We start from the raw sequence: 20,033 nt of genomic DNA on the forward strand, positions 1-20,033 counted from the left end.
GTTCCATAAAATGCTGGGAAATCCTTGAGTAGCTGCAGAATTGGCGGCTCCTCCAGGAGGGCTCAGCTCCATGAGTAAGTAAGTAAGTAAGTATGTTTACTTTAAATACAGCCCCCTCTTATGGACAGCAAAGGTGAAAATAAAGAAAGGTAGAGTTGTCCCTGTATATAACTACATAAGCACTACGCCATGAAGACGTATGGGGGAGTGGATGTAGAGACCCACGTTCTCTTGACCTCGGCACTAGTTGGAGGTGAGTGGTCACCTTCACGCCACTGCCGCTTTCCCCCCGGGGAAAGGGCCCCCGGTACTCATTGGACAGGAGACTGGGTGGGTCCCAGAACCAGTTTGGACGACATGGAGAATTGAAAATTCTTGCCCCCACCGGGACGCGAACTCTGACTCCTCGGTCGTCCAGCCCGTATCCAGTCGCTATCCGGGCTCTAAAAGGGGGGGGGGAGATAAAAAAAAAAGGAAAATGGAGAGTTGTCTGAGTTCTTGTCTCAAGTTTAGTGTGGTTCTAGATGAACAGTATATAGAATGATCAAGGCCGCCCAGTTACACCCTTTTCTTTTTTGTAGGATCATACAGAAAGGGGGGGGGCTCAGTAGACTTCGGCGCTAGATGGAGTGAGTGGTCAGCTTGACACTGCAGCTGCCCCCCACTCCCCCGCCGAGAGAAAAATGTTCCCCGTTACCCGAAGTGGTGGTCAGCTTCACACTCAAGACACCCCCACCCCCGCCATATGTGTATCGTCAGAAGGGGTAGGTGGGTGAGTTCCAAAGTCGGTGTGGACGAAGTGCGGAAGAGTATTGAACCCAGGATGTCCCGGCCATACCCAGCCACCGTATGAACTAGTCTATCGTCCGTAACCTACGAATCACAATTATTTCCATTCGGGAAGCAAGCCAAAATAAGGGCTTGATGGTCGTGTCCGTAAGTACATGTAGTCATAAATGGATAAGATTATTAGTCGCTTGGTTACTAGGTAGCGTCACGGTTTTACCAGATCTGCTTCACCTTCAGAAATCCCCGGATTGCCAACTTGCCACACCCAGTCTGCAGCAACCGCCGTTGTGCGCTAATCTTCATGAACGGCCGTGATCAGTCTTGGCGCAATGCGGCGTTACCCCAACATGTATTTTGTATAAACCAAAGAATTATTTCTGCAGAGAGAGAGCAGCCTCTCAATTTCTACAAATGGAACTAGTAACATGACGTAACAGAGTTCAGATGCACACTATCGCACATATCTCGGATATAGCGCTATCAATACGAAAGCTTCGGACGCAGCTAAGAGGAAGGTTATGTGCTATTGCGTGGGCGCATTTTGAGGACTCTAGTAAATGACCCCAAATCCCCATGTAAAAAATGACTTTCTGGTCTGCAATTGAAGTGTTGTCTACAAAAAAACGAACTCCGTGATTTTTTAATTTTTTTAATTCGCATAGTGGGGGATGGAGTCCAGTTGGATCCACTCGGCACGGCAGCCACTGATTGGCCTAGTGTACCTGCCCCAGCGCCACTTTGTCCACCACAAATCTCACTTGACCAGACCCGGGATCGAACCCTGGCCGCCGCGGTGGGAAGCCAGCGACTAACCGCTTGAGCTATGACGCGGTCATAACTCTGTTGTTTTAGTCCGCAAGCAGACTATACCGACCTAACGACCGCCGCTTGTCGGCGAAGTTAATGCCAACTTTAGCGGATAGAGGGTGTCGCGTGGTCAGCTCAACGAATCCCCACGGCCGTTAATTTCGATTTTCTAGGCCGGAGCCGCTGTTTCCTTGAAATAGCTCTTCAGTTATCTTCACGAGGCTGAGTGGACCACGTTCCAGACCCACTACTTCTCAGAAAATCTAGTAGAGCCGGGAATTGAACCCGGACCTCTGGATCTGTAGCCAGGAACTCTACCCACTAGACCTCAGAGGCGGTCATTGTTGTGGACACTTGACCAGTTTCGGTCTACTCCATTCATTTGGTCACGAATCTACCTGCCTAACCAGATGCTTGCATTTGATTGTTATCGGTCCTCAGGTGGATGGAAATACTGTGTGCAACTGTTTGGATTCTTTTGGCTGCCTGATGTGCTTATTACCACCATTTATTGAATTCTGTGTAATGTGTGAGGCCGTTAACAAGTCTGTATTGCTGTCTTGTTCACCGATGTATAAAATTACTAAGAAGTCAATTGAAATGGTTTTGCTTCCAATCGATTCTCTTTCAATAATCTTTCGTTCTTCCTTTCTTTCTTTGTAATGCCCAGTTGCCGATTCAAGTCAGTTTATTACATATTACTAATTTCATTTTGCTTAGCTGTGGTCTAGTGGTCAGAGTTCCTGGCTACAGATACAGAGATCCGGGTTCGATTTCCGACCCTACCAGATTTTCTAAGAATTAGTGGGTCTGGAACGAGGATAATTGAACTATTTCAAGGAAAATTTCGGCTTCGGTCTAGAAAATCGAAATTAAAGGCCGTGGGGATTCGTTGCGCTGACCACGCGACACCCTCTATCCGCTAAAGTTGTCACTAAGTTCGTCGACAAGCGGCGGTCGCTCGGTCGGTATAGTTCGCTTGCGTACTAAAACCACGGTGTTTGTGTGTGTGTCTCTGTCTGTCTGTCTGTAATGTTTCGAGACACGATTCTTGTCTTGGCCGCTTGCAGCTCAACAGATCACAAGGACATGGTCGACACCCGACTGCCCTAGATAAGCGTGTCCTGCCGTAGGTAGTTCCCCGTCTCTTATCAATAACCTCAGTATTTTAGGACGTTACGTGTTTGTCTTAGCCATCAGGTTGCTGTAGCAGCAATTAGTTACATGTGTGAGCGTATTAGGAGCGGTCGAATATCGAAGTACCGCATGTCCTTCCTCGGTATTTCTAAGCGAATACCGGGATATTTTCACATAGGCCACGACAAATTCGTCTTACTTCGTATCCACGATCTCTGATCATCTTCCCATATCATTCTACAGAATAAGCTTTTCAGTTTAATACAACTCCTATATGAACTTTCATTAAGTCGAGGTTTTCTGTCCGAGTCGCGAATTACCACATCGTCCACCCAACACACTTGGTTAGCTATGTCAGTAACCGTTCCATCTCGTTACTTATTTATCTGTAATCCTATTAGCTCCATGGAGCGGAGACGTCCTTGAGAAGACAATAAGCATTCAGCTAGTCATGAAATTCCCCCGCCTTTTATGAAACCAGAAGGCCTGTTACCTTCACAATTATTGTCTACTGTGATGTGACGTGGTGCACTCTCGTAAATAAGTATTAACGTTTCGAAGGAACGTGCTGTTTCCTTCTTCCGGGTACGTCTATCAACTGATTGAACGGTTAAAATCGGGACACACACACAAAGCACAGACAGCACGAGGATATCATAAGCATACGGGTTTTCCTTAAGGACGTAAAGTAGGCTAAAATACTATTAACGCATATAATGAATTTATTTAGACGAAAAAGTAAAACTCACAGATTTGTTATAATAACTGCCGATTTAAGTCATGCATGGCATTTCAGAATATTTTACGAACATGGCCTCACTAATTGAGGGACTGGCTGGCGAGGATCTGTCTAATTTATTCTGCGCATCGTGCAAGTAAAGCAATTTAATGCCCTAGAAATATTGATTTCGAACACATCAGGGGCGTTTTAAACAGTTCGGGCCGATAGATAAAAATGTAAGCCTACATTCTCTAGGCTATGACTGGGCAGAATTTCGCACTGGAAGTGCCACTTCTATAGTCTCAATAAATCCTTGCCTGCATGTTTAATTTAATAGAGGTGCGCATAATAGGTAATAAGAAAGTATAAAATACAGGCTTTTCTTACGTTAAATGCAGATTGAGGCTCAAATACTAATTTTTACTTCAGAATTTACCCCAAGTTATACAAATTATACAATTGTATCAGCATCATTATGGCTGTGTAGCCCTTTGTTGAGCCTTGGCAGCTTTTTTCAATTTCTTGAGCCTATGCACAGTCGGTAGGACTCCTTGGACGTGGGATCAGCCCGTCGCAAGGCTGCTACCTACACAGGAAAAACAAACACAGAATAAAAGCACACAATACAGACATCCATGCCTTAAGTGGGATTCGAACCAACGATATCAGTTTTTGAGCGAGCGAAGACAGTCAATGCCTTAGACCGCGCGGCCACTGTAGTCAGTAATATACAATTTTACAATCGTGAAAATTTAAGAATCAAACACATTTCCAAAATAATAGTGATCAGAAATATACTTGGAAATATACCTTTCAATTAATAAGTTGAAGCAGACTTACACTGCAACTGCTAACCTTCAATACAAGACCAAATGATCGCCTGTAATTTGACCTGACGGGATTCAGCGCCGAGAAGGCAGGTTCACGCGAGAAAGTACGAGTAGGTAGAATTAGAGAAGGATGCTATATGGAAGGCAGTTCTTCTTAACTCTGGGAACTTTTCGTCGCTCCTCAGGTTCCATAAACAAATTTCAGAAATATCTGTAAATTATCTTGAACAGAAATGTTACTGTTTTCGCCTGCATAGGAGAAGTACTCGGAGAAATCCCACCCCAGCGCCACTTTGTCCACCACAAATCCCACTTGACCAGACCCCCTGGGATTGAACCCGGGCCGCTGCGGTGGGAAGCCAGCGACTAACCGCTTGAGCTATGGCGCGGCCGAGAAGAGAAATAGTTACACAGCTTTGGTGAGAAAGAATAAAGGAGACTATTAGGAAGACCTAGACTTAGGATAATACTAAGATGAATCTTATAGAAATAGGATGGGGTGGTATAGACTAAACTGATCTGGCGGAGGATAGGGGTCAGTGTACGTCTATTGTAAACACGGAGATGAACCTTCGGGTTCCGTAAAATGCTGAGAAATTCTTGAGTAGCTGAGCGACTAGCGGCTTCTCAGGAATGATTTAGCTCCATGTAGTTCGTTAGTTAGTTACTGCTTATATGAAATTAAATGATGTGAGGCCGAGATGGGCCCAAATGTCATGAAGTTCTTGCCAAATTTCAGTAAAACTGGTCAGACGGTTCCGTAGTTGAAAAGGGTTTACACATAAAGATAACATGAAAATATCATAAGCCAACTTTTTCCCTTGAGAAAGTAGGCTATGAAGAGATATTACCTATGCCGAGGTAACAAGAGTTCAAATAATGCACAGCACAGGGCCGATGGGATAGCAAAACAGGTCCAAACAAGATCTCACCTTTGCTAATTATCGTTAATCCTTTAAATACTTAGAGAAAGTGATAGAGAAGAAAGTGGGAGGAGGGATGTGAGATACGCTACATTTAAGGGTGGGGAGAACAAAGATTTTCCGACTCCGAAGATTTCCGGGCAGTGCCCGCTGGTCCTTCTGGTAGAGTCACGTTAGCTAGAGGGTAAAGCTTTAGAAAGTGAAAAAAGGTAAAAAGGTGGGATGTGGACTTTGTTAAGAGCAGAAGAGAGAAGTTGAGTAGGGACAGTATTGTATGTGATCAGGATTAATCTTTATATTGACGTCTGAGGGCCTGCTTCTGCCGGTTTCTTGCTCAGCTTACCCTCCGACCCTGAAGAAGGAGGCCGTATATTTCTCTGAAACGTCCTCTCACTTTCTCCGAACCAGACAGCATAAGAACGGAAGGGCCACAATCTTCCTAGTCACCGCCCTATCTATCTATAGCTCTACAGCCCTTTATGGACCTTGGCCGCTTTTTCAGTTTCTTAATCTATACACAGTCGGTAGGACTCCTCGAATGGGGGATCAGTCCGTCGTAAGGCCGTTACTTACACGCAGAACAACACAGAATAAACACACAGATATCCTTGCCCTGAATGGGATTCGAACCCACGATCCCAGTGTTCGAGCGGGCGAAGGCGTTTCATGCCTTAGACCGCGCGGTCACTGTGATCGGCAGTCAGCGCCTGACGAACCCCAAATCCTATTACCACGTCAGTGCATGTGGAACTGGGACTGGGATTCGTCTTAAGTACCACCTCGTGACATTTTGAGAATCCGTCTTCCGCTTAATGTCACGGTGAGCGGAATAACCCACCGGATATCAAATACTCTACGCTTTCATTAACGGGTTCTATTTGCATTATTCCTTCGCACGTCGGTCATGGCGGACTGATTAGTAAGCATAATGGTCAATGCAACACAGTTTCTCTCGGGAAACTGAACCGGCAGAGATATAGATTGGGGAGGATCAGTGCTAAAATTGTTCTTGGCAATCTAGATCATGAAGATGTTGGTTCAGAATCGAGGACAATTGCAAACTTCTATATGGAGGGATTGAATCTTCAGGCTCTTAAGAAAATAAAGACATTTGTTGGGCAGTTCAATATACATTCCATGTGCTAATGAATTTGTGTTATATCAGCAAGCAGTGTGTTTTGTTTTTATTGCGGACTTAAGTCTCCGGATTTGAACTTCCAACAATGCATAACCATGGTAACTTAGGGTTAACATAAGTGACTGTGACGTAAAACCTGAAACGGATTTTAACAAGAATTTTGTCATATGTCAAAAGTTGCCGGTATTTAATAAATATAGTGACGGGGACGATTCTTCTTCCGTTTGTTAAGAGGAACCTCTAAGAATCCGTACACTGAAAATATAAACATAAGGGACTGGTGCTTACGCACGTAAATAAGAAATGACGAGTTCTCTTCTTTTTCACACAACAGCCCGAATCTGTGTTGCGTTGAGACACGTAGGCGGTGATTCTGTCGGAAGCCACTGTTTTCAGCAAGTAAATACAAAACCGTATATCCGCGCCCAGATCGGGGTTCGAACCCGCAATTTATATGTGTAAGCCGTGTAAGACTGCAGGATCGACAAGGAAAGTTAAGGGACTGTAATGGATTAAAAATGCCGGTCACGGTAGCCGAGCGGTCTTAGGCATGCGCTGTCTTCGCTCGCTCGGAAGCCGGGATCGTGGGTTCGAATCCCACTCAGGACATGGATGTTTGTGTGCGTTTTTCTGTGTTTGTGTACAGGTAGAGGCCTTGCGACGAGGTGATCACCCTCCCAAGGAGTCCTACCGAATGTGTAAGATCTAGTAAACCGAAGTGAAACGGAGAGTTTCATGGAGGTAGGCCTAGGCCCAAATGGGGGCTGTAGCGCCACAGAAAAAAAAAGGATTAAAAATGGGAAATAAACAAGGTCTTGTACACGCATCCACAGGGTTGGCGTCAGAAAGGTGCATGATACGTGTCTATTGCAAAATCGAACATTAGGTGGACTACATTTTTGATGGCTCACACTTCAGAGACAGATCGAGTATTATTTTACTAGGTCAGTCAGCTCTCTGCTGCTGTGCTTCCGGTAATTATGATAGTGGAATGGTTGCCATGTGCCTGTATTCGCATTTAATTCTAGTAACACCAGTAACGTAGCCGATGGCCATGCCATAGCTCAAGCGGTTAGTCGCTGGCTTTCCACCGCGGCGGCCCGTGTTCGATCCCGGGTCTGGTAAAGTGAAATTTGTGGTGGAGAAAGTGGCGCTGGGGCGGGTTTTCTCCGAGTATTTCGGTTTCCCCCGCCAATCTTAATTCCACCAAATTCTCCATCATCATAATCACCTGGGGTAGGCTACAATAGACCAATCAGTGGCCGCCGTGCCGAGTGAACCCAGCTGGACTCCACCCCCCCACTAAGCGAAACGTAGACGATGTCAGTGGCCATGCGGTCTAAAGGGGCCCATACACGTACGAGTCTGGCTCGCGAGTCCGACTCAGCTCAGGTGCCAATGAGCCAAACTCGTCCGTTAGTGGGTCGCAAAGTTGGGAGTCAGCTCATGCGTTTGTGGTAAAATTAATCCGAGCCAGACTCGTACGTATATGGGCCTCTTAAGGTAAGAACTCTCTTCGCTCGCTCGAACGCTGGGATCGTGACTTCGAATCCCACTCAAGACATGGATATCTGTATGTGCATTTATTCTGTGTTCGTGTTGCCCTATGTTGAGGTAGCGACCTAGCGACCCATGTCTTGTATTTGCCATTTTATCGTCAGTGTAGACCTAGCAGCTAAGCTTACCTTACGTGAGGAACCCTCAAGCTTTGTACTACCAGAACACCCTAAAATATTATACCAATTAAGCTACCTCCTTACATAAAACTATTCATATGTTATAATTAATGAGAGTGTTACCTAGCACATTTGCGTTTATCGGCGTTTGTCCAAAGCTCATGTATTAAATCTTACTGCTTGCCAAATGCATGCGTGGGTACAGCTATAAAGTAAAAGTAAAGCTATCCCTGTTAGCAGGCCGTGAAGGCCCATAGGGTTGTGAGACGTTGAGGGTCCCACATTATCTAGACAATCGGCTCACAGATGGCAGTAAGGTTGTCAGCCTTACGCGCCGGCCGCCCTTTACCCCCAGGATACCACTATAGCGTTAATAATTCTTGAGAACTCCGCGAGTTACAGTTTGAGAAACTTTGCATTGTGTTGTCATTATTAGTTCTCCATTTCCCGAGTGGTTACGGGCTGGACGGCCGAGGAGTCGGGGGTTTGAGTCGCGGTAGGCGCAAGACTTTTTCTTCTGCACGTCGTCCAGACCGGTTCTGGAACTCATCCAGCCTTTTATCCAGTAGGTATCTGGGGCTGTTTTTTCCGCGGGGCTGAAGCGACCTGGGCGTGAAGCTGAACACTTACCTCGAACTACCGCCGAGGTCAAGAATACGTGCATCTGTACATCCACACCCCCACAAGTCTCCATGGCGTAGTCCTTAATTAGTTAAGCATAGGGACTTCACATTTTCTTACCTGATGGAGTGTCTAGCAGCAGTGTCTTTCTAGGTTTCTCTTATTTTTTCTGTCTCTTTCCTTGTCTTCGTTATATAATTAGTCTTTCTTTTGGCTTTTCTTTAATCTGGGTTTCATTTTCTTCTTACTCTTCAATTTCTGTGTTCTTTCTTTTTTCTTTGTCTCTGTCTACACTGTTCCCACCTTTTCTGTCTTTCCTTTGTCCGTTTATGTCCTCCTTTCTTCCTTCACCCACTGCTTTCCCGGTTTTAAGGGGGGGGGGGAAGGAAAACCGAAGAACAGTGCTGTTTCTGTTGTCATGATGTCTGTGTACACTCATCTTCTACAAACAGCACCCCCACGCACTTCGACTGACGTAAGCTGCGGTTTGCGATGGGCTCTGCTTATCTGCAGGGTTGGTCCGTTCCGCCGAAGTCCTAACAGTGCATCGTCATTCATAACTTACCCGTGTAAAATCCGTTTTATACATTCGCCCTACCTCCCAGCTACGTAACCCAATCCCAAATGGTCCTGCTGCAAGATCTTTCTGACCTGAAAGTTTTACAGACATTGAACTTATAATTGATCGTTATTAATTGCTGTTTGATATTATGAATATTGTCTTATGTGTTTGCTCTGTGATTTTTCATAATACTTCGACTGTATTCATCTTTGTATTCTTTTTCTAACAAATCTTGAACCGTACGTCATGCGTCGAACAGTCAACTTTGCAGGAGAACTTACAGAAGGAAAGTCCTGTGTATTTAACAAAATCTCTCGTATGATGGGTTTCGTTTCCGTATGTTAAAAATAGTCTGTTAACTTTCTAATGGCGATGTCAGACTCTGCGTCACAAGATTTTACGATGACACATCCTCAAGAACGTTTCAGACACACCGTACCCTCACATCAGGGATACGATAGATAGAACACAATGAGGGAAAATAAAATTGCTTGCAGAATTTTACTTTGGAAATGGGGCAATAATGAAAGTGATATATCAGAAATCGGCTTTGAAGAAGTGACTGGCGAAGTGGTCAGTTGCTAAGAAACATTCTGAACCATGGAGCACAGAAGTCATCGCTTCGTATTTCTGCACCTCGACTCGAAATTCTTGGATGTCAACGAAGCCATTAGACTTGCAGCAAAACAGCCACACTGTACTGGTTTGTACGTTTCCGCGTGAGAGAATGTTTTAATCGGTTCCTTGTGCAAACACATGGTGAGTTGTTTGCGTCACAGGAAATGGTTGGGGGGTTTGGAGATGAGTGAAGTTTTGGTTCTAGCGACAGCTGCGGAATAAGGCACAGTCGGACTTCAGAAGTCTACAATACAGTCAGTCCAAAAAGTTAAGACCATGAGTTACCCAGAGTCTGAGCGGCCTCCGTAGCCTAGAGGTAACGTTCCCACCTCATGATTCGTAGTACGCGGGTTCAAATACCCAGCGGAGGTCGTCGAATTTTTAAGGGCGGAAAAATTCAGGGAACAAGTCCTCCGGGAGGGACTTTAAGCCGTGGGTCCCGTGTCGTAGCTTTACGGCACGTAAAAGAACCTCATATCTCCAAAGGAGGTCACTGAGCCAAATTAACGGACGTTTCCCGCCCAACAGCAGTCTCTAATACCTCTGGTAGATGGGGGAAGCATTATAGATACCTCTCAGCTAGTAGAGCCGGTCTCGCTGGCTGGACGGGACTGATGGTAAGCACCAGCACCGGTAGGATATAGAGACTGGTAGAAATCATAGAGGGAAGCACAATGGACGAATACAGGTCTCAGTGCATGGGGAAACCCACCCTCTCCAATAACTAACTAACTACCCAGAGTCTGTAACACATCATCGTCACAAAGGTGTTGGTCAGTTTTTTTTACTTCTTCCTGTGTAATTGTCTGATGGTCTCTCACATGATCTTCCGCCCACTATTTTATGTCATATAAGGCCGCTGGGAAGACCAAAGCGTAGGTGGGTGTACAATATTAAAATGGATCTTGTAGAGATAGAATGGTATGGATTGGATTGATTTGGCTCAGGACAGGGACCAGTGGAAGGCTCTTGTGAACACGGTAATGAACCTTTGGGTTCCATAAAATACTGGGAATTCTTGACTAGCTGCAGAATTGGCGGCTCCTCAGGAAGGGTTCAGCTCCGTGACTAAGAGTAAGTAAGGTCGTGTAGTCCTTCGAAAGTCAGTTGACGTTTCGGAGAAACATGTTTCCATTTTCAGAGTTGAAGAATAACCCAAGCAAGCTCACTTATCCCTTCATGCTGTTTTATTGTTTGGCTTACTCTTCAGTCCGGAAGATTCAGGCGACATGTACCTCCGAAACGTCAGCTGACTTTCAGCTGACTACATCCGAGAGGATGGCATTCTATTTTAATAGCCCAAAAGGAATTATTATTGGAGATTGTTCATGTAGAATGTGTTGCTATATAAACCAGGCGTATCATACTAATCCAGCAGTGTCTATGACTGTGAAGTAAGGGTAAAACTAAATTAGGGTCTTTTTTAGTTTCTTGGGGTGCTGTGAGATTTGAGTCCACTTGGTACGTCGGCCACTATCTGGAATATTGTACCGGCCCCGAATGATAAATTATGAATGTGGAGCAGTTAGTGCAATGAGAATTGGCAAGGGAAACAGAAGTATTCGGTGAAAACCTGCCGCGGTGCCATTTTGTCTACCACAAATCCCACTTGGCCTGACCTGTGCTCGCAGCCGGTCCGCCGCAATGAGAAGCCGGCTTTTTCAATTTTTCAATAGCAACGCGCACATATCTCTGTATTCTCTTGCTACCCAGTGTCAAACACCTTTGCATAGCTAAGTAGCTCTGACTTCTGTAGAATAAAAGTAGGATGAAAAGATATGTGCGGTTTAAATTATTAATAGCCACTCGTCTGGCTTTACGTGAGATAATGGGGGATGAGGTTACTGGGCGGGGAAAGGGGCCTAAATTCATAACCTGCCACCGGTCCCCCAGAAACATCACTGTGCCGTGATTAAAATATCCTTCGTATCAGCGCTCAGTCTTGTCCTTTTCGAAACAGCATTGTCCGACAGTGACATCGGCTCTGTCCGCCTCGAAACTGCATCAGCCGACAGTTTCGTGTCAGCCAGGCGCATTGCGAGTTGTATGTTTTATTTACGAGAGCGGTTACATTACCACAGTGTTCCTGGTTGCGTTTATACTCCTGTAGTGAAGATCTGACGGTTGGGTTGACCTCTTCCGCCAGAATTGTGAGTTGCTATGTCACGCGCAGGCGGCGTCAGGATTCATTGGATCATGGTCATACTGCAGTGACTAATGGTCAATGGGCGTACATGCACACATCGAAAGTTGTGTCCGGTGTTAGAGAGACCATTCCTGTAATGACAGAAAAGTTATCTTATTAAAGGGGCTAGCCTGACCGTCATATGTAGTATTTATAGTCATGTTCTGATAGTATTCGAGAAAGAATTCCCGCAAAATGACCGTAAGAGATTTTGTCCTTTAAAGTTCCGGTCACTCCTCTTTATGGAACGCACAACTGTCGGTATCAACAAGACGGATAGTTGAGTGTGAACTGTGAAATGTTAAAAGTCAGGGAAAGAGTAACTGAGGTACTCATGAAATTTTTCGATAACGTACTTTCAGTTTTCAGAAAAACTAGCCCATTTGAATAGGAATTACAAATTAAATCAAATTAGGATTGTGTTCATTTTATATTAAGCTATTTCTATAGTGAATAAAACCAAAAGCTGTTCCTTGTTGGCAGCTGGTAACAAGCATGACTGGAATATTCATATTAAAGGAAACTGTGTTCTAATGATTACATCGTATTCCGTTAATGTTACGGTGCTGAAATTAAAGACTGAATATATAACTCGGATATGGAGAAAAGAAAAGTATACAAAATATTCTTGGATAATGTGACCACATGGAACACAAAAAATAACTCCGTGGTTTCAGCCCGCAAGCGAACTATACCGACCGAGCTACCACTGCTTGTCGGCGAAGTTAGTGACAACTTTCGAAGTAGCTTAGGATTCCCATTGGCGGCTTTGGCAGTAGTGGTGATATTTAAATTTTATGTCTTACCATCTGAGTGAAGTTACGCCTTAGATCCTGGACACAGCGCAAGAAATTAATTTTCGTCTTTGTAAAAGAAATGTGTTAGGAGTCAGGTTTCAGCCAACTGCAGAGCCATGTGTGGTGAAAACAATCGACTTGACGGTTCTCACGAGTAGCGTAACTCAGACCGAGAAGACCGAGATGAACATCTCCATTGACGTCAGCGCCATATGCCGCAGAGGGATATTACGGTAGTCATCTTGTGACCAGGTTTTCCTCAGAGATATGCTTCGTTTTATGAAATGCTAATGAAGGCTGTTAATTGCTTAGAATTATACGTATTTCGAGCGGCCTAGAAACATTTAAAACAAAATTGACTTTATAATGCGTAAAGCCATAACATTTTAACATTCTGAATTGTATTTACAGCATGTAAATACTTCAGCCAATGTTATAATTATTAGAGAGATGGATATTGTTTCGATTATATGATAATAGGAAATCGAGAAAAACGAATACTATTTAACAACAAAATATATGTAATAATTTACGTATGTATTTATGTGAATACTAATGAAAGCACAAATAATTTCGCTGTAATTTTTCATAAAATAAAGGCTACTATTATTGAAATAATGACATTTATCCACACGAATCTAACAGATGGCCCGTGCTTCATATGGCCTGAGTGTGTCAGTGTAGGGGTTTGTACGCCTTCTTCGTGATCCACATCTCCCAAGATTCGCATCTCACGTGTCAGGGATCGACAACTGACATCTCTTCTAATAGAATCTCAATATAGTTCCTGTTTTAACAGACTGACAGTCAAAGAATGCATGAAATGTTTTCGTCTATCAGACTGATCTCTATCCGAACTGTCCGCCATCTTGTATTGCTATACATAGTCCTCCCCATTGTAGTAGGAATGAATTCTTGAACACTGAAAATTCGAAATATTTAAATGAAATTGAAATTAAAAAAATACATAAAACTCCAATGCCAGTTTTGGTTATTTTGAGGATTCCGCCAGGCACATTAAAATTAGCCGTGACCACTTCTGTGGCCTGGCCTTTTTCATGCTTGTTAATCATTCGGTCAGTGGAAACTGTGTAACAGAAACACTTAACATGCACGGTACGAGTTTATAAATCGACATTTTCTATGTAGATGATAGTTATTTTGTGTCTTCGGTTGACATCTGCAGCTGGAAGTCAGAAGCCTTTGCACCATTTTCTTATATGAGTTCCTCTGTTGTCATGGAGAGAAGAGTTTCAGACTTATTCTGGTAAAGTTCAGAATACTGGACTTGACGACTGTGCTAATTTTGGCAGTGTTACGTAGGGTTGTGTTGAAACACTACGGGAAGTTATATTCAGAAACAGTTTGAACTTTTTAACAGACTTTACACAGGATTATTTTTGTTATTTGCCGTTCGTTTTAACTAGTGTTGCAGCGTGTAGACAAATGTTTGTACATCTGAAATGACGTAGAATGAGATAGTACCGTTGAAAACGGCCAAAATTTCGTACTAAAAATTTGTGTTCTGTTAATGTTACTGATTTATTTTCACAGATAAGCCCTATGCATGTTGACCATATATCTATATTGTGACAAAGTTTGGAGCCCTTTATGATTTTGTCGTGCTTACATAACTGATTATGTTGTACTGCAGAAACAGACCGAAACATATAAACAGGAGTAGAAATATATGAATTGTTAAATATATTCTTTGCTATTTTACATAATTAATCATGACATACACGGTGTGTCTAGGATCCGTTAGGACTCTTTTTTTCTCTCTTTTTAATTTTTGCACTGCGATGTCATCTGTGGGCGACTTGTGGCGTTAAGATTCTTGAAGTTTCAGCTGTGGATGTCTATAATTTCAAAGCGTAAGCATCGCTGTATCATGTGTTCTGACCTTGAATGTAACAGTACTGTTCTGACGATCGTCGGAAAATGGCGGTTGAACGAGAGCCAACATCAAATTTTGTTTGAAGTTAGGCAAAACAGCCGGAGAAGCGTACGAAATGATGAAAAGTGTGTACGATAGTGATTGTTTGAGTCGCTCTAACATTCTTCGATGGTATGCTGTATTTCGTGACGGCAAGGAGGACACTCAAGACGCTCCACGTGCATCAAAGCCTAGAGCAAGTCGCACTGAAGAAAGTGTGAAGAAAGTGACCGAAATCCTTGGATCAGACATGTGTTTCTGCAAGACTTATCGAGGAGCTTTTGGGAATACCAAAAAGTACTGTGCATCAAATTTTGACCGAGGATTTGGGCAAACGGAAGGTCTATGCGCGGTTTGTACCGCACGCGCTGTCAGGCGATAAGAAACATGCCAGAGTGGAACACTGCAAAGACATGTTACGGCCGGCCCAAAATGATACAAAATTTACAAAATCGATTGTTACTGGTGACGAGACATGGTGATTTCGATATGAGCCTCTCACAAAGCTGCAGAGTGCAGCGTGGTTGAGCCCAAAGAAGCCGAAACCAAAGAAAGTTCGTATGCAAAAGAGTAGAGTAAAGACACTGCTAACCGTTTTCTTCGATTCCAAAGGAATCATTCAGAAGGAATTTCGGCCAGAAGGTCAAACAGTGAATTCTGATTATTATCTCGGAGTCCTCAATCGTTTGAGGGCGAGAATTCTTCGAATTCGACCTGCATATCGAGAGCAAGGTTCCTGGTCGCTCCTCCACGACAATGCCCCACCCCATAAATCGAAGATCGTGCCAGATTTTTTGGCCAGAATAGGGATCAGAGACCTTGATCATCCTCCGTATTCGCCAGATTCGACTCCAGTAGATTTCTGGTTGTACCCAAAAGTTAAGTTGGCGATGAAAGGAAACTGTCACGACACCATCCAGGACATCGAAAGGGAATCTACCGCAGTTTTAAATGCGACTCAACAAAAGGAGTACAGTGACTGTTTTCGAAAAATTTTCAATCGATTCCACCTATGTATTGATGCAGAAGGAGACTACTTTGATTACAAAGAGTGAAATTTTGAAAATAATTCACGTCTTGTATTTTTAATGAACACAGTCCTAACAGAACCTGGACACACTGTATACTTCTGACGCGCATTTTGTAACCGTTCAGTTGCATTTTGTTTATTTAGGTTATCGCCGATCAAAGTGGCCGCGCGATCTAAGGCATGAACCGTTTTCGCCCGCTCGAACACTTGGATCGTGGGTTCGAATCCCACTTGAATGGTTGTCTGTGTGTTATTCTATGTTTGTTTTGTTTTATGTGTAAGTAGCGGCTTTGCGACGGGCTGATCCCCCACCCAAAGAGTCATACCGACTCTGTACAGATTAAGAAACTGAAAAGGCAACCAAGGTCCACAAGGGCTGTAGTGTGTAATGTCGCTGATATGCTGTCTGTGGACTAGAAATGTCAATGGGGAAGAAAGTGGGGGGAAGGCGTGCAACTGCTGTGCTCACAAAGTGAAGGAGTGGGGACCGTAGCGGTTGACGTCCCTGTCCCGCAGACAGTAAATGTTGTGGATGTGTATCTGAAAGACGTAGGCGCACGCTACTCTCAACGGCCTTCATTATTTTTGATTGCGGTATGCTTTTCTGTTATCATTTATGTAACGTAATGCTTAATTGACTCTTATTTATTTGTGATTTTAATTATGCTCTCAGCAGCATGTTAGTGAATAATGGATTGGAAGGGATACGGAAGGAAGCCATCGTTACAGAATTTGGGGTAGTATCTGGATATTTGCCTGGAGGGACTGAAGGAAACCGCGAAGAACCTGTCAGGAGATCAGTCCTCCGGACCAAGCTATTATCCAAGGGTCAGTGGAATACAAGCAGAAGCGCTATCCAGTAGGCCGCGACGCTCGGCGATGTTTCATCATCGTCATCTTTTGATCAGTTACTAAAACCAGTTAAATACGTAGCTATGCATTCTTTCCAACAGAAAGAAAGAAAATAACCAACGCCAGTGTTTCACTTACAGAGTAGGTGCAGGTGTACTGTTGCAGAGTTAGTCACACTTCCTAGTGCCAGTTATTTCATTTCGTGTTTTGTTAAAGTGTTCGCCATAGTGAGAAATGTTTCGAACAAACGCCTTGAATTATAATGAGAGGTATATTTTATTTTACTTGCACATGTCTTTGTACGATAAGCCGTTTCGGAAAATATTGATAGAGTTCAATTTCTGCGTCACGTAAAACTCATTTTATCGATACGAAGCATGTATAATCGACTTCCGTTTAGGAGTGTTTGAAATGGTATGATTTTCCCGAGTTCCGTGAGGACCGCTTCTGTGATCTAGTGGTCAGAGTTCCTGGCCATAGATCAAGAGGTCCCGGGTTCAATTCCCGACGCCACCGGATTTTCTGAGAATTAGTGGGTCTGGAACGGGCTCCACACAGCCTCATGAGGATAACTGAGGAGCTATTTCAAGGAAATAGCAGCTCCAGTCTAGAAAACCGAAATTAACGGCCGTGGGGATACGTTGCGCGGACCACGCGACACTCTCTATCCGCAAAAGTTGGCACTAACTTCGCCGACAAGCGGCGGTCGCTCGGTCGGTATAGTTCACTTGCGGGCTAAAGGCCACGGAGTTTGAGTTTTGTGCAAGCGTTGGGGTAGAACCCTAAAGTATTCTGTGTCCACTTCATTCAGTATTAATTTCAGACCTTCTTTCATAGTTATCCTCCCATTTGACGCTAGATAGCTTATGAAGTTGAAAACGCTTCGTTATCAAACCCATAGTTAAACAGGTAATAAATATGATAAATAAAGTGACGGCTTGATAAAGGAAAGACACTAATGTGTCTAGATTGGTTGTGGAGCCCTTGTACATTTTAGCATAATATTGCGTTTGCACCAAAAAGATGTTTTAAAATAAAAATGTTGTCTAATTAAGACGATTTATATGCCGAAACATTTTGTTTTATGAGTAATAATTCTCAGAAATTAATGGAATAATAAGAGAAACCTCAACACGTAGGACTACCGTACATATATTGCATGTATTGAGTACTTTATAATAGGCCTAGAGATCCTTTATTTTAGACCATGACTTAGGCTTACATGCAATAACAAATTCTTCCGTCAAATAACGAATACTTACATATTTCAGAAATTTATTAAGGAAATTAAAAACACCCCGAAATTTTCTCGAAGAGAATTGCATACACATCAAGTTCAGAGTTATACTTGGTATTACGAGTATTATCATCTTCGTCAAAACTGTTCGGAACAACTTGGAGCAGTTAAATTGCCAAGATGCGAGAACTCAGTGGGAACTGTGTGTTGTCATACGGGTTGCAGCATTCCAGTTTGGTTTACCAAACAGATCTTCAGCGAGCCCATGCTTGTTGTAGAGTTTTGTGCCATGTTCAGAGTAAAAAAAAAAAAGAAGAAGAAGAAGAAGAAGAAAGAAGAAAGATTGTGTTTCCGTTGAGGGAATAATAAAAGGTACTTCGCAACCGTGTGTGTCATGTAGCGTAAATTAACTTCTTGTCATGTCTCGTATTGTCCATATTTATTTACAGGTTTCGTTTTGTTCTGAGGCAAATCAGCAACCGTAACACGAAATGTATTGTTTTCTTGGAAGTAGGAACATAATTTCTAAATAAAGCTACATTTAAATGATATGTGAGCCTTTAATTAACGTGTCTGCAAAACATAAAAAGCTTCAGCTTACGATGGCAGGAATTCAATTTTTTTCGCCAGATCTTCTGGTAACTTGGAGTGTACCTTCATTTTAGAAGTAATAAAATATTTATATAGATTTTCAACACAAAACCTCGTATCGCTGTGTAAGCTCCGAATGGGTAATCCAGCACAATTCAGTTCACTTGTTCAGCTGCAACAGTAATACTGTGACAAGAATATTACTAAAGGCGAATGTGGTCTCACTTGTTCCAGATGCCCCAGACAGTACCTTCAGCAGGCTTCAGTCCTCCCTGCGATTACACCAACTTCGCAGCAGACAGCTTCGACCTGTCGCTGCTGCCCTCTGACAGCGAAGTGCCGTACTCACCCACGAACCTGCAGCAGCTGATGTCCTTGTACTGTGACCCCACAGGATCTCCTCCGCCCATGTTCCCGGAATTTTTGGACGACCTGCAGGTCCTGAAGACGATGAGCCAGCACAGCAAGTCAAATAGTCCCGAACAGTTTCCGTATCAGCAGCAACCAGTCAAGGAAGAGCCCTTGTACCTCCTACATCAGGAGTATCCAGCCCCGCCACAATCATCGCAGCCTTCATCCCCTGCGGGGTCCACTGCTTCATCCACATCATACACCAACAACCCTTCTCCATATCAGCATTGTCCCTCTCCCTCATCAACCCACACCATCATCAAACATGAACAGACAATAGACCTGCAGGAGATTCTCCAGGAATCCAGACTCCTTCAGGAGTCCCTTGGCACTGGCAGTCAAATAGTCAAGAAAGAGCCCCAGAAAATGTCACACGAGTGCGTTATGTCCAACACTGCAGCCTCTGGACAAAGCTCAAACCTCGTCAAAGCCCCTGAGAAGGCGAGCGCTGAGAGAAAGCCTGGAGACCACCAGCTACTCCGGGAGGTCCTTAGGGACATGAGCTTTCAGAGGAAGTATAACCTTAAGCCCTTTGACTTCGATGGATTGGCCGCATCGGGCTTCCTTGCGGGCACAGATGTGAGGGTCAAAATGGAGTCGGAGGAGGCTGGGGCATCGTGCAGTGTCGCGAAAGGCGAGGAGGGTTCAACCCTGATGAATATCGAGCCCGTACTGTCACTCGCGATCGAGCAGATCAGGGAGGACATCAGCAACACCTGCAATGTGCTGGGCATCGCCTCGGGTGAGTAACAGGTCATCTTTTGCTGGATAAGAAGGAAAGTTGCGAAGTTTTCCTTATCTTCTCCTTTCACTTCTTATTTCTTCGTTTCTTAATCAGTCCTCTTCTACACTTAGTCAACTGAGTGCTTCTTTATATTTAATTTAATCGTTCAGATATTGGTGGGGTAGCCCTTGGAGTAGAGGATTGATTGTCTTCATGGATTTCATAATTTAATGCCAGTGCCGACTTCAAGAGCCTCTTCCTAGCGTCTGTTTGGTCTTCCCCATAATCTTTGATCTGCAGTGTACATTTCCATTGAAACCATTCTGTATACAACGTGTTATTATCAGAGCACTGTATAAGTGCAATGACGAAAAACTTCCTTCCCATGAGTGTCAATTTGAAAGACTAGAAACCTTGCGTAGATGCAGGCCAAAAGATAAGAATGAAA

The 20,033-nt window shown here is 43.8% G+C and overlaps 1 protein-coding gene across 3 annotated transcripts in view; it reads left to right on the plus strand.

Annotated features, from left to right (window-relative positions):
* Window positions 1-20,033, plus strand: part of LOC111872519 (DNA-binding protein D-ETS-4) — an 85,295-nt gene that overhangs the window by 34,365 nt on the left and 30,897 nt on the right. For 2 of the 3 annotated variants that reach the window (XM_023866520.2, XM_023866521.2), the window contains exon 2: window positions 18,685-19,603. In XM_023866520.2, the coding sequence (XP_023722288.1) occupies window positions 18,685-19,603 (919 nt within the window). Of the gene's footprint in view, window positions 1-16,253; window positions 16,365-18,684; window positions 19,604-20,033 lie in introns of those variants that run through there. The other variant, XM_023866523.2, reaches the window with a different exon arrangement.

This window comes from Cryptotermes secundus, unplaced genomic scaffold (assembly GCF_002891405.2).
Source record: "Cryptotermes secundus unplaced genomic scaffold, Csec_1.0 scaffold537, whole genome shotgun sequence".
NCBI lineage: Eukaryota > Metazoa > Arthropoda > Insecta > Blattodea > Kalotermitidae > Cryptotermes > Cryptotermes secundus.